The sequence below is a fragment of the Rhinichthys klamathensis genome, unplaced genomic scaffold, assembly GCF_029890125.1.
Source record: "Rhinichthys klamathensis goyatoka isolate OS25496 unplaced genomic scaffold, OSU_Roscu_1.1 h1tg000370l_1, whole genome shotgun sequence".
Taxonomy (NCBI): Eukaryota; Metazoa; Chordata; class Actinopteri; order Cypriniformes; family Leuciscidae; genus Rhinichthys; species Rhinichthys klamathensis.
The window spans coordinates 118,515-134,012 of NW_026606878.1; the positions used below are offsets into that span (position 1 = coordinate 118,515).

Below are 15,498 nucleotides of genomic sequence, written 5' to 3' on the forward strand. Positions count from 1 at the left end.
CAAAACTAAGCAAGAGCTTGTGTTTCATAGTAAGACGCAAGGTAAAAGCCATAAAGGTGGCGACAGCTCTTTTCAAGTCCTAAAATACGGACAAGTGGCTTAATGCCTTTGAGCGAACATCTGAGGAGGCCCTCTTGATCAAGATCAACCCCTCTATCATCATCCACCTCTCAAGCGGGCGCTCCAAAATGTCCAGCACTCCCAAACAACTGCAGAAAGAAAGTTAAACATTTGCTCAAAGGGAGACGACTGATGTCTGCCTTGCGGTCACACTTTCCCGAGCTGAGAACGTGAGCTGGTGGAAGTAAGAGTGAACGAGAGAAGGAAACCACATCAAATGAAAGAACACTGGGATATCACCACATCTCATATCCAGCAGTACGGGGGCATTTAAACTGTGCTAAATGGAGAGGAAACATGGGGATGGGATGGTGTGCTGGAGATCTCATTACCGTCTCAACCCTTCGCTCTAAATCCTCATCTCATTCCACAAAACAAGCCAGAATGTAAGTACCACACTCCGTACATCACAGTTACGTTCATAAAACTTGGCGCCAACACAGCTTGAATCCACCTCTATGCATTATCAAAGAACCCCATTGACAGTCCATTTAGATTTTAATTGAGCGATGACCTCATAATGGCCTTTTCTCACTACTGGTTACATTCAGTGAGTTTTATCTGAATAATGACCTCACTGTGGTCTTCATTTGCCTCGGTGGTTCACAATAGCTTTAACATCATGATTAATGAGCTAAAAGTTGTATAAGCTGTAAATTAATTAACATTTCGTAAAGTTTATCCAAATAAGGATACATTCCCTAATTTGCACTTGCACATATTTAAATATGGTGCGTGAAGATGCGACATTCAAGTTCTGTCAATACCAAAACCAGACACCATTGGTGGTGTGCATCTTGTAACCAAACGCAATGCGGAAATTTGAGTATGTGAAAGAGCAAATGTTATTCAACAGCCATTATTCATTGACAATCTTCCCCTCCACTGAAACTGTTGAATCTCAAATGCACTTTCGCATATGCAAATTACCTCAAATTCAAATTGCATATTCAAATTTCAGTCTTTTCTTCTTACATATCAAATGACTTGAAATATATGTCATTTTATTATTCTTTTTCATCCCTGGCCACTATTCGCTTTCATTAAGTGGAAAAAGAGCAGTGTGAACATTCTTCTAAACATCTCATAAAGGTTTGAAACAACATGAGGGTACGTGAATAATACCAATTAGCATTTTTGGGAGAACTATTCCTTTAGATTCAACTTTGAAGGCAGAAACACAACATATACAAATACAACTGACGAAAGATTTGACTAAATGTCCTTTGCAAAACATAGGGAAAAACGAGCTTTGAAAGAGTGGTGATTCTGCCTTTTTTTAGATGTTGAGGATGGAGAACCAGCCCAAAGGGTCGATGTCTCCACACTGCTGACTTTAAACTGTGCGGTCGGAAGTTCAGCCCGAGGAAATAAATAAATAAAAACTCTGTGACCTCTGCGTCTGCTATTTTGTGTTTTTCCTTCGAAATTTTAATGAGTGGTCCAGTTGGTTGTCTGCTGCCAGCCGGCGGGGCCCCTTCAGCAGCACGAGTCTACTTTCTCCGGCCCCGACCGCATTACGTTCATCGCCAAAACAGATCGAAGACCACCCCTCTCTCTCTCTCTCTCTCTCTCTCTCTCCTCCATCCATATCAGAGCCTTATTTTCACTCAAATACAAGACTTTTTTTGTAAATGTGTGGTTAGTGAGAGGCTGGTGGAGATACACAACGCTCTCTGTCTCAGTTGAGCTGACCTTCTGGTTTTAACAGCCAAATTTGGATGCAATGGGGCCCTCCTTCTCTTTCATATTATGGGGCAAAATGATCTCTTTGGGAATCGGTACACAGCATTAATTTAAACACATTACACCTAGATAAAGACTCCCATCATTTCTCAGCCTTCTCCTTATCTTCTTTTACTGCCAGAATCCATCGGTAGCATAACTCAAGCGTGCACGCACATCCGTGTCTCTGAGAATATGGCTGACAATCAAATCACCACGCCAATCTGGAAAACACAGAGTGTCCTTGAAAATCCCATTCTGACTCATTTTTCCACAACCACAATCATTATTCTGAACTCGCTTGATATTAAATATAAAACAATAGCCCTGTGAGGACAGTATACAGTAGAGGATGTTTAAAAGAGGCAGAAAAATAATGTCACCACCTGTGAAGGAAAACAAATCTTTTTGTCTATTCAATGATTCATCTGTAACAGTAATGTAATGACTCTGAAATACCTTCAACTGGGGACTTTTCTCAGCAAATATGGACATGCAATTCATGGCAAGTCATGTAATTAATTAAAAATATTTTTGGTAACACTTTACATCAATTTTTCATCAATTCATCGACACGTTTCATCAATATGCATTAAATATCAGGAACTAACCAAGAACAATACTTTTACAGCATTTTTAATCGTAATGGTAATATCGACTGTACATAAACATACATTTCTAGTTCTTTTTTGTCATTTTTACTTCTAAATAAATTTTAAAAATATTTAATTTCACTTTTTCATTTTTATTTCTAACATTTTAAGTTATAAATTAACATTAAATTATAAAAAAGAACACGAACTGACAATGAACAATGATATACTAATATTAATCTTAATAAATGCTATTGTTGTCAATGCACAAACTAATGTTAAACTTTAAAGTGCTACCAAACATTAAATAATCACAACTAAAAATATGTTATCTTTACAGCATTCCTCTTAGATGTATGCCTATAACTCTTAAGTGAACTCAACGCTTGAAGTGAGCATCAAATTTAATGATATATTCCGACCCTATAAGGCAGAAGTCAATGTCTTATCTTTAGGGCCCAAACCCATCTGAATGGAGCCACATCAATTAGAAAGTGAGAGGGCCGAGGGCCTCTTTTCTGTAACTCCTCCTCTAAGCTCAGACTTCTAGCAGGGATCCTTGAAGAACCACCTTCATTGAATCCTGATTCAGTTATGGTATAGAGACCTTCAACCTCATATATTCCTCTAGTACTCCTCTTATCCCTATCTAGAGTCAGGAAGTGCTCAAAACACTAAAGTGCCACAGGCACTGATAAGCAAAGGAGCAGCAAAAAATCCTGTGAGATAGTGAGAAAAGACAAGAGAGAGTTGTGCGAATGCTGAGGGAGAACAGAGGGAGAGTGAGAGGGTCCTTGGATTCAGCTGAAGTGTTCTCTAGGAGAGATGTGTCTGACGAGGAAAAGCTTGAAATAAAGAAGCACTCAAAAAGCCATTCAGCCTCCCAAGAGCACACGGTCCTTCCATGGACCTAGTGCATTAGGAAAAAATCATTCCTATATACCTGGAATAAGGATTTTCAAACTGGGATCAGGGGAGCAACAGGGGATCCAAGGAAAAGTTCAGAGAAAATGGTGTAACAAATAATCATAAGACAAAAAAACAGCATTGCAAAAAAAAAAAAAAAAGGATGAAGAATGTAAACTGCATACAATGAAATAATGCATACCGTTTCACGTGTTATCTATAAAAAATAGTATGAAGCATTCAATGCATATTATTGTGGAATAGAATATGCATTATTACATTCTGAAAAATAAAATAAAATACATGATAAGATGACAGATAAGATATGATATGATATATATGATAACTCTCATCATATTTGGGGGTCCAGTTTGAAAACCCCTGACCTAGATCACAAAAATCCTTCTAACAGTGATCTTGTTGAACCTAAATTATTAGATTTAAACAAGATACATTTGTTCTGTACTTTTAAGATATCTACATGTGGATGGCTTCTGTTTTGATTGGCTAACCTCTTTGCAAGTAAACAGAGTAACAATGTCCACGCCAGGTTGTAATAGGACACAGCTGGTAATGACAATAAATCTACATACTCATTTCAAAAGAGCAAAGAGAAAAAATCTTATTTATCAAACTATATATTAAAACAAGCAACATTGAAATTGAACATATGAGCCATACAGCAACAAATCGCAGTATCAGGCCATAAGGAGTGAAGGACAGGAGTCTTACTTCATTTCCAGCACCTCCTCCAGGTGCTTTCTGCGCTCTGCCCTCAGCGTGGTCAGGTGAGCCTCCTTCTCCGCCAAGGACTGCTGGGTGGACGACAGCTTGGCCTTCATGGACTCCAACTCTTGCTTCACCTTTTCCATGGCAGCCAACAGCTCCTCCATCTGTCCATGCAAACAAATAAACATGTTTGTGCTGATGAACAATAACACAACAACACACAAACAGAAGGAAAAAAAACATAATCCCACAGAAACGTCAGATAAGACAGAACGCAAACAAATATGTTGAGTGAACACACAGCAGGTCAAGAGCGAAGCACACAGGGACACAAATGGATTTGTGCTCAGAAAAATTGATGGACAAAATGAGTGTCCAAAAAGAGATTAAAACCATGGGGAATACAATGAAAAAACATTTTGTTAATTCATATAATAGATTCAAAGACAGAGGGTGAGATATAATAAGAAAAAATGATGAACACAAGACCAGAATTCCAGTGTGTGAGTGTGTAAGAGTGTGTTACTCCAGATAAATTAACTACATAACGTCATGGTGAAGTTTGTCATACATCACATCCCTAGAGTTATTTCACTCCGTTTCGGTTTTGAAAAGGTGGATGTTCTCGGTTTCTGACTGTGATTTTTCTTTCCTCCTCTCCCTCCATTTCCACACGATGTTTATAACTCGGAGTAACAGGAGCGAGTGAATGAGGAGGATAAATCAAATGGCGTGGCAGGTTTATGTATTCCATGGAAGGCAAGGTTTAGCGACTTGGCTCAAAGCGGTTCTCACAGCCTCCTCGACCGCTTGCGGTTCACCCCGGGACTCTCTGAAATCTCTGTTCTCGCAGGAAACTGCGTAGGCCTTGGGCGGCGATCTGTGCAGTCTCCTTCGTCTGTTCTCTATGTTTATCCATCCTTCCCTGCTCTGTGTTTCATCAGCTTTTGTTCCATCCATACTACAGATACTTCTGCGTAGAATCAAATCCAAAAATAGTTTAATCCTTTTCGAGCTTCACAAATGATGCAAAATTAAGTAGTTGATATGACTCAGGCACTATAATCCAAGTCCTATGAAGTCATCACAATAGATTTGTGCAAAATAAATAAATAAATAAATAATTTAAGTCATTATTTACTGAAAATAAAGTCACAACGGCCTGTTAACGGTTGTGACCAATACAGTGAAGGCAGCGAGTTGAACTCAAGAACCAGATCAGTCCGATTCATGAACAAATCAGTTTTGTCAACAGGATTAACTAATTCACTATAAAGATCTGACACAAAAGAGAGATTCAGTTCTTCAGTCAGTGAGTTAAACTTTTGAACCGGATGAGTCTGATTCATGAACAAATAATTCAGACCAGTTTTGTCAACAAGATCAATCAATTCATTGTAAAGAACTGACTCAAAAGAGTGATTCATTCACAAATTGGACATCACTACTTCAGTCATGAAGATGTCAGAAGTGCCACAGCAGATTTTCTGTGAATAATTATGAATGCATAAATAAATAAATGAATGAGGCATTTATATATCAGGGGGTGTCTCCTCAACCACCACCAGTGTGCAGCATCCACTTGTATGATGCAACGGCAGCCACAGTACAAATCCAGTGCGCTCACCACACACCAGCTATAGGTGGAGACTGAGAGGAGAGCGAGTGATAGAGCCAATTCAGTGGATAGGGATTATTAGAAGCTCATGATTGACAAATGCCAATGGAGGGAAGCTGGCCAGGACACCGGGGTTACACCCTTACTCTTTTACAAGAAGTGCCATGGGATTTTTAATGACCACCGAGAGTCAGGACCTCTGTTTTAACGTCTTATCCGAAGGACGGTGCTTTTTACAGCATAGTGTCCCCGTCACTATACTGGGGCATTAGGACCCACACAGACCACAGGGTGAGCACCCCCTGCTGGCCTCACTAACACCTCTTCCAGAAGCAACCAGGTTTTCCCAGGAGCTCTTCCATCCAGGTACTGACCAGGCTCAACCCTGCTTAGCTTCAGTCTTGGGCTAGAGCGTGGTATGGCTGTGGAATTACTTCAATTCAGGTCGTATACATTCTTAAGACTTGAATATAGCACACAAGTCCACTTGGGACACTTTTATCATAATGTTATGGAGCTTTTGCATCCAGTCCCTGTCCTCGATCAGTTCATTATTTTAAAAAAAAATAATCAAACGTCAAAAATTCTACGTTTTCCACAAAAGAAAGTAAATCATGCAGGTTTGGAATGACACGAGGGTGAGTAAATGGCGACAATATTTTCACTTTTTGGTGAACTACTCCTTCAATACATTGATTATTAAAACATTTTAATAGCACTGCCACCCGACACTGCCCAAAGCCATGAATACATTCTATCCTATGTTTTGTGAGCATTGGATTTGTTTTCCAGCAGAGTATTGAGGGCAATACGCAGAAACACCACAAAAGCAGGATTTCAGCTGTGAAAATATAATCCCCTTTGGGAAAAAACACAATAGAAGTGTATGTGTGAGCATGTGCTCTCAGCAGTGCTGCCCTCTGGTGGCTGGAGGTACTGCAGGGTCTGTGAGAGCGCTCAATCCAGCCGTCATCATAAGTCATCTGCCTAATGTACAACACCCGAGCCAAGCCTAGTGAACAAGCTACCAAAACCCACTCGGCCAAATTTACTGCCGTCTGCTTTCCAGTCTCGCACTCCTATGCTCTCGTTCGTCGTCTCATACCACACCAAACTCACACAGGGTTGAAACTGAACAGTAACAAATGGGTTGCGACTAAAACCCAAGGATGATGGTGCATCCCCTGGGCACGTGAAATCCACCAGCAAATTCCACTTGACAGGATCAGGTAAGTGAGGGCTCACCGGAATGGCTTATGTTACAATGTAATGCATGTCAAATTCAAAAATAAAGAAGAGGAAATAATTATTCATGTGGAGACAGACCAGGCAAGCGTTCCTTTTGCCTCAAACGCAGAGAACAGGTCACATCTTAAAAGAATAAAACTGGCAAGAGTTTGAGTGGACACAAAAGGCAGTAATATTTTTCACAGATACAAAAAAAAAAAAAAAGCAACATTTTCGAGAGAGAGAAACAAAGTGAGAGGGAATCGAGACTGCCTGCCTCAGGCCCCCTAGTATGAGCAGAAATAAATATTTAAACACTGGCAGCATCAGTTTCACTGCCAGTGGTAACCCTGTGGTGAGGGCGGGGCAACAGGTCTGTCTGTTAAAACAGAGCAGCCAATGAGAGGTGAGGGGGGGCAAAGACGGAACCGTGAGAACTCTGCACAATTTTCATTCAACAGCACACAAAAATCTGACGAAATCTCCCGCTGTTGTGCAACCACACGTACACACACAGCGGCAGCGGAGCGGTTAACTAATCAGTCCAGGATGTGCGAGAGGTGATATGGTGTCACCGTGCCCTGAGGGGAGATATCCAAACTGACTCCATCCTCGGTGACCAAACATCATCTGGAACAAATGGATTCGAATGAATTTACAGTGTGCTTGGTCAGTTTTACTGTAAAAGTATTTAGTAAGCGCCGCCTGGAGCAAAATTCGCAAAGCCATTGAGTTAAGTCATTCATTAGGACATAATTAACAGATTTTAAAGGTCTGACTAAAGGCTTGGCAGACTGAGAGGAAAGCCAAATATCGCACACACACACAAATTTGTAAAGCCTACATAAGTTGTCATAGACATTATGATTCCTAGAACTTTATACTGTAGTGTGGAATCAAGAACTGGTTCTTACTCAGAACCGGATCCCCTTTTTATGTCCAGTCCTGTGACCTCCTTCCATCGATGTTGATGGAACACCATACTAAAACATTGTTTTCTGAACTACTGTGCTGCTATTGAATCAACAGTAAAAAAAAAAAAAAAATATATATATATATATATATATATATATATATATATATATATATATATATATATATATATATATATATATATATATATATATATAATAAAATATTAACAACAAATAAACAAATAGAGTTAAAAATAATATTTAAATGATTTTTTTAATTGGTTTTCCAACTTTTTAATGCCAAGGATCCCCTAAATATGATCCCCTTGCAAAGAATGCAAGGAATCCTCCTCGTCAATCACTAGAATTAGGACATGAAATATTAAAGCAGAGCAGAAATATTAAAAACAATGCAAACACTGCTTTTAGCAAAGACTTTCTTGTGATGGAAAAATGGATGGTGTGTGTGTGTGTGTGTGTGTAAGAACAAGGTGGCATGCAGCGCTTGTTTTCTCAGGGGAGTACAAACTAACCTCAGATGTTAGTCAAGTCGTAAAAAAACGCTGCAGTGAATTATGACACCTCGGGTGTGAAAAATTGAGCACTTCACTGGGTGATGATAACACCACTTCCTTTCTCACACTGGGAACCTGAACCAGTAAGGCACGAGGAGTACAGATCAAAGCGTTCAAGATGCACGTCCTTTAACCAATCTTCACAGTCCGGCTTCAGCCTCTGCAAGTGTTTTTACGACTTGGAGTAATTGCTCACATCAGTTGTGACGTACCGTCTATGGAATTGATAACAGTGATTTTCTCCTCTTTTGTTTAATTTAAGGCTGGCTGCTTAAAACCGGTGTCAGAAACAGGCCTTGGGGGATGGAAGAGGATCTGTCAGTGATCAAGGAGAAGAGTGATAAAAAGAACAGGAAAAGAGGGGAAAAATAAAAACTGAAGCAGGGTCAGAGGGTCTGGAACATATGCCTCATCAGATGAGGGAATGCACGTGGACATAAGCAAAGAATGAAGCAGAGCGCAGTATACTTGCCTCTTTGCACTACAAGAGAGCAGAACAAGAGAGAAAGAAACACAGAAATAGGTAAATGCAATGCACCAAAAGGAAATATCAGCAAAGAAATCTGAATGAATAAAATAGACAAAGAAAAGCATTGCCTGTTCAAAAAAACAAAACAAACAAGGGATGCTCTTATCGCTGAAAAATGTGTTGAGGGGCAATTCAACCACGTACAAGGGAGAAAATTGGGGAATATTATGTTCAAAATGTCTGCAGAAAATAGCCAATGAAATCTGCATGGAAATGGTGACGGATGCAGATTCTAAACTTAAAAAGTACTGTGACAGTACCATGGTAATGTATAAAGCATACATCACTGGTTTGGCCATGGGACCAACATTTTTGGCCACCCATGGTTATTAAGCTGTGAATTAAATGTTTAGGAATTTGAACCAAGAAAATTGATTTTTCAAAAATGGTAACGTCCCACTTAACTTAAAATACACATAGATTGTAAAAATTTCCCTGACACTGATGAATAAACAGTATTATAAGGCAAGGCTATTATATAGCAGTTTCAAATTAGATTTTCTTAATACAATATAGGTATGAGCTACCGCAGTCATCAAAAATGAAAAATTGGTGGTATTTTGGGTTAAGGTTACGGAAACTACCATGGTAAATACACAATACTACTATGAACTGTTAATAAAACATATGGACACTAATCTTGATGAATAGAATGAGCATACCTGCAAATCCTTCCCGGTTGACAAATACACCACTTACATATTTACTTTTTTTTTGGTAATTTTGGTAACTGACAACGTACTGTAACTACAACGTTGCATGCTCTTAATTTTAACCACAAAAACGAGTTCTGCTTAAACAGACCCTTAGTTATGTTAGAATAATGACATCACATCTGACAGCATATACTGAATACAGATACGGACAATGCAAGATGCAGGTCAGTGGAACAAAATTCTGCTCATTTTTACCCATCCTCATTAAGTGCTGACCCATACACAAAACTAAGAGGTATAAGATGGTAATACCATGGTACTTTAGCATATATCATGGTGCTGGCTGATTACCATATTTGCATCCCATGGTATTTGTACTTCAAAGAATACAAAGGCATAAGTGTCCAAAAAAAGGTATACTGTACCACAATCATAGTCCATGTTCTAAAAACATGGCAATAACAGTGGTACTTTTGTCAGTGTAAGACTTCATATTGGTTTGTTATTGATGTGCACTTGAGGTGGTGAGATCACGGTGGGCGTTAGATCAGGGCCTTCTCTTCAGCCCGTGCCGAGCTCTGAAGCTTCTAATCACCTCCTGTGAGAGATATCCAGACTAACCCAGATGCTCGGAGCAGAAACATAACACTAATAAAAAGTGCTTAATGCAGCAGCGTGCTGTTTTTCTCCTGCTCTCTCTCCCCTTCTCCTCATCCGTCTCTTCCTACTCTCTCCTCCCCGGCTGCCAAACGAGCAACGGTGAGCATAAAGCCAATTTCAACAAGCTGGTCTTTGGATCTTGCTGTGTTTTGGGTGCTGATCTTTGTGTCTGGATCTCAGCTGGTTGGGAATATTAGCAGAGGAGGGAGTTTTATTTCCCTCTAAAGTTTTATCATAAAAATCCAGGCTGTTTCTGACGATGGCTTGAATACAAACTTGAGAAAGAGCAGCGGCAGCTGTAAGAGCTATTTATTCTTTGACTAATTTCCATGTCTGTTTTTGGCCTGGATAGCTTGGAGACCTCTGCCGTCACGCTGCCCCCTGCAGTATGGAGTGAGAACTGACTGTGAATCGGACTGGTTGCTTGAGATTTTGACAGTGTGACTTGACTGGTTCAGGCAAAGAGTGAGCTAACGTGTCTAAACTGCCTATTTACGCTTTTTTTGGATAAACAATTCACCCAAAAATCATTCCTCATGTTAAAATTGATTTTTGGTCTTTTACTCACACAAAGCTATCATATGACTTCAGAAGACTTGAAATAGAGCATATGAGACCACTTATATGATGCTTTTATGGTGTTTTTTTTGGAGCTTGACAGTCCCATCCTTAGTCCCTTCTATTGTTTAGAAAAGAGCAGCTTGGACATTCTGCTAAACATCTGCTTTTATGTTCCACATAAGAAAGTCGGTCAAACGTATTTAAAACAACATAAGTAAATTATGACAAAACATTGATTTTTGGGTGAACTGCGCCTTAACTACCAGTATAACTATTGACCGCATGTTTATATAACAAGTATTTAAAGTTACATGCAATGGAGAAACTGAACTTCCCACAGCAGAAACAGAATTGTGTTGGACGCACTACATAAAAGTTAAATCAAAACATAACTTATCCTGATAGACAGACGCAAATGAGCATGACTTCCCAATATAATGGAAAAAAAGCAGGGGGAAAGCATAAGAGAGGCCTTCCACATAAAATAATGATCTGATAGAGCTCATCTTCAGGGAACAGTCAATAAATTGCACTCTGTCAGTGGTTAAGCTTCCTATTTGGAAAAGTTTGGGTTGGATCAGGACCAAAAGCCACATTTGTCGAACACCCCCATCTAAATGAGACAAAAAGGTCACTGAGATGCAGCGAAACTGATGAAAAGCACAAAACTCAAATCATTCCTTGTAAAAGAAAGAAAACATTAATCGAGCCATACCTTGAGCCACTTTAAGCCAGCGCGGCCGGAGTCATGCATTAGGTCATGAGAGCGCTTCGCACAGGCAGTGAGTGATGGAGAAGAAATAGAGAAAAAGAAGAATAATAGAAAAAGTCAGAGGGAACAGAGACAGAACAGAGCAAAACAGAACAATAGTTTGAAACAAACCACGCAAATTGAAAATTGGAAGCAGAGGAAGAGGGGCTAGAGAAAGAGAAAGAGGATGGTAACCATGGATCCAGCAAGACAACAGCAAAACATCTGAGCAAGAACAGGTTCGGAGCGGAAAAGAGATCCATACGGGATTGGGTCAGGCCGGTAGGGGAAAGGGGGAAGCTTGTGGTGAAAGAGGAAGGGTGGTTTCGAGACATCCCATCATCCCCGGTCAACATGAGCAGAGAGATTGAGGCTTTCTTTGGTCCACTGCCTCCAGGGAAGGTTATGAAGTATGTCATTTCGCTGCTGAATCATGTCTGGAGACTGGACGCATGTTTTCATGTGGTCTTGGGCAAACGTTTTCACTGGCCCCGCATGAGCGGCTGGTCGCTTTCGTACATCCCGGCCGTAAATCCTGAGCTGGGACAGAGTGACTGGTGTCACTGCACACCGAGGGCCCTGTGCAGGAAGAAAATGCCCCCCTTTTTCTCTCGGCGACCACATTTGCCCTTACTAGCACACGACTCAAAGCAGTTGGCAGGACAATAATGCTCATGAAAGCATCAGCTAAAATAAGACAGGCTCATCTGCTAAACAAGCAAACTGAATGGACTGAGAAAACCCTGTTTTGACACCCAGCTCCTCTGATACAGCAGCCAACACTCCTGAAATATCATCACTGACAGGAAGATGGAGTGAGAAAATAGGGGGAAAACTTGAAGGACTAATTCACCCAGAAATGAAAAATCATTTACTCATGTTGTTCCATGCCATTATTCAATCTTCTCAGCTGCAGCTCTCAAATCAAACATGCCACAAGTATGATGACATCACGAGACACGCAAGAACCTCGTCAAATGCCGTTTGGTGTGATGATGTAATTTCAGGGGTACATACGACTTCAATGGCAGAGGTAACGACTTAAATTCAAGTCTGTTTGTCACATAAAGCTATAAAATGGCTTTAAAAGACTTACTGCACACTGAGAATTGAACAATAAGGTAAATTCGTTAAAAGTAATGAATTAGGTATCAACAAACAAGGAACAACTAGGCTATATTTTACAGCATTTAATAATATAGCTTAATTTTAATTAATAAATATACCATTGTTCATTTCATGTCTGTCCATAACTTGAAATGTCAAAAATGTATTAGTACAATAAATAAGTATACCAATTATTTGGGGGACTGTTGTTTTCCTTTGTCTTTATATACATGCATTAAATTAAATTGAACTGATTGAAAACATCATGCATGTACAACCTGTTGTATGCCTGTTGGGAGATGAGAAAGCAAGCATGAATGCCCAAATTAATGCATGGGTTGAAAAATGGGTTGATAAAATTATATTAATATATATTTATAAGTTAATATTAACCAAAATAAATAAATGCTGTAAAATTGAAGAAACTGTTCCTTGTTTATTCATAATACATCATGCATTAATAATCTAAACAAATTGAACCTTAAATGTTACCAAAATTGCATATGGGTTTGGAATGACATAAAAGTGAGTAAATAATGACAGAATTCCATGTTCATTTGTGGTCATCTATTCATTAAAAAAAGAAGGAAGAATAGTAGCACTCTAGCAGAAGACATTCACACTGACCTGTGTAATTGTCAGAAATCTTCCAGACTTGGTACAAGAGAGAAGGGCCCAATATGGCCTTGTAAAAAAACATGTTTGGATTCATATTTCCAAATTTCATTAGCTGCATGAATGGAGCAAACAACTTGTAGCTCTCCCATGCTCTCAAATTAAGTGCACATTCACACAGATCTTTAAAGTGAGCTCAACGGACGCACATGGTTTGACGAGAGAGAACGGCCTCTTTTTTGGCCAGAGGCTCGCTTTTATGTCAGCGTAACAAAGAGCAGTCGCCCCCGTCCCCATACATTTAAGACCAACATAATGACAGAAATTTGTACAGGCACTGTGCTCGGTCCAACATGTGCTCTGCACAATGCGAACAATGAGATGAACAGCTATTGGAGGAAATTGAACACAGAGCTAAAGACGAACGCTTGCATATGATTGGCACAACAGAGGGTGTGGTGAAGCAATGCAGGGATGTAAATTAAATAGCAGAGGAGAGACTCTGTGTGTGCGTAAGGAAAAACATGTGTGTGTGTGTGTGAAGCTAATTAGATTTTGCATGGTTTAATGCAGGACCACAAATTAAGCATTTAAAAACATGTCTGCCAATTGCCAGCGAGGCAAGCTGCCATCCATTTTTCTCCCCCAATCATGTAGCTCATAACTCCTAAAATATGTAACCCGGAATATGAGTTCATTCTTATATAACAGGTGCCAGAGTGGGGAGGAACTTCTAATGGCGATATCCTGAGTGCATGTAGCGAGACTTGATGTGGCTGGGACGTCGGTAATGAGCGTGGAGACTGGCTCCGGAGGGTGGCACTTGTACTGTCCCCATTTCCTCTTCTCTCCGGGCCCGAATGAGGAGGCCGGCCAGGCTTAGCAGCAGCGTTGGCTCCCGCCTCAGCCCCTGGCTCTAATTAACCTCCGGGGGATTGAGCGGAGGTCCGCCCGGCGGTGAAGAAACTCTAGGCCACGATACGTTCCTGAGACTGCAACGCACACTGGGACGATGCTCAGCCAGCCATGCGAAATCTCTAGAAAATAGAAAGAATAGGAAGGAAACGGCAGGGCGCCAGGATCCACAGAAGGTTGAATAAACCATTAAGGGTTTAAAAATGAATTTCTCAATTGAGCCAAGTTAGATGGACAGAGAAGGAGAAAGGAAAGGGAAAAGTTCAGGGATTCAGGTACAGGGGAAGCAAGATTTTGGCAGCTGCTTTGCGCTCCGTTTCAAAGGCTGACTGGCTGCTTGTGTTTCCGATTCAGGGAGGACTCATTCGGAGAAGGTTATAGGAGTTTGATGCTATCTCCAGGGCTCCAAAGACAGCTGGACTGTGGAGCAATACACATTGATGCCTTAAAAAACAGGTTCAATTGGGACAGAACAACCTGGGTAAGGCATTCCAGCACCTTCAAATCATCAAATACCAATTTATTTGCAGTTTATTTGTCAATTCAATCGATTTCCAATATGTCCTAGTCCAGGACACACATTTGGTCTCCATTTAAAGAGTTTAATTGCTCAAAAAAACAAAACGTTTCAAGGTCATTGATAACGCACCCAATAATAATAATAAAAAACAACCCGTAAAACTTATTACAAATTATTTTTAATGACTATTTCTGTTGCTCCATTGAAAGTCCAGGTAACCAAAACTTAGATTTAAAAAGTTCATAAATGCATTGTAAAACAAATCCATTCGAATCGAGGGGTTCAAACCAAGTCTTTTGAAATGATACAATAGCTTTATATAATGAACAGATTTAATTTAGGCTTTTATTTTGTGTGAGATGCACAATGAGGTTTGTTGTAGCGTGTGATGCGTTCTATGTATGTGTGTGAATAAAAGCCAAAATTCAATATATTTCTTCACGGGGTGTGGATAAAACCGCTCGATACATATGGATTAATTTTACAACTCCTTTATGACCTTTTTGGATCTTCTAAGTACTTGTTGCCTAGACTTTTAATGGAGCGACAGAAACAGAAGTTTTATTATATTAAAAATACCTTAATTTGTGCTTGGAAGAGTAACCAAAGCTTATGAGTAAATGATGAATTTTCATTTTTGGGTGAACTATCCCTTTAAGTGGACTTGGGTAGAGGAGATATATTTTCCCAGATATTTCACTCCCCTACCTCCAAAGTCACAGTTGAACTCCTGCTTACAAATGCTAAGAAAGACACACCGTTCCTCAGGTGCTCACG

The 15,498-nt window shown here is 39.9% G+C and overlaps 1 protein-coding gene across 1 annotated transcript in view; it reads right to left on the reverse strand.

Moving 5' to 3' along the window:
• Positions 1-15,498, reverse strand: part of erc1b (ELKS/RAB6-interacting/CAST family member 1b) — a 198,416-nt gene that overhangs the window by 95,450 nt on the left and 87,468 nt on the right. The window contains exons 15-16 of the mRNA XM_056233411.1: positions 11,529-11,582; positions 4,077-4,237 (exon numbers count right to left, since the gene is read on the reverse strand). Coding sequence (XP_056089386.1) covers positions 4,077-4,237; positions 11,529-11,582 — 215 coding nt within the window. The remainder of the gene's footprint in view (positions 1-4,076; positions 4,238-11,528; positions 11,583-15,498) is intronic.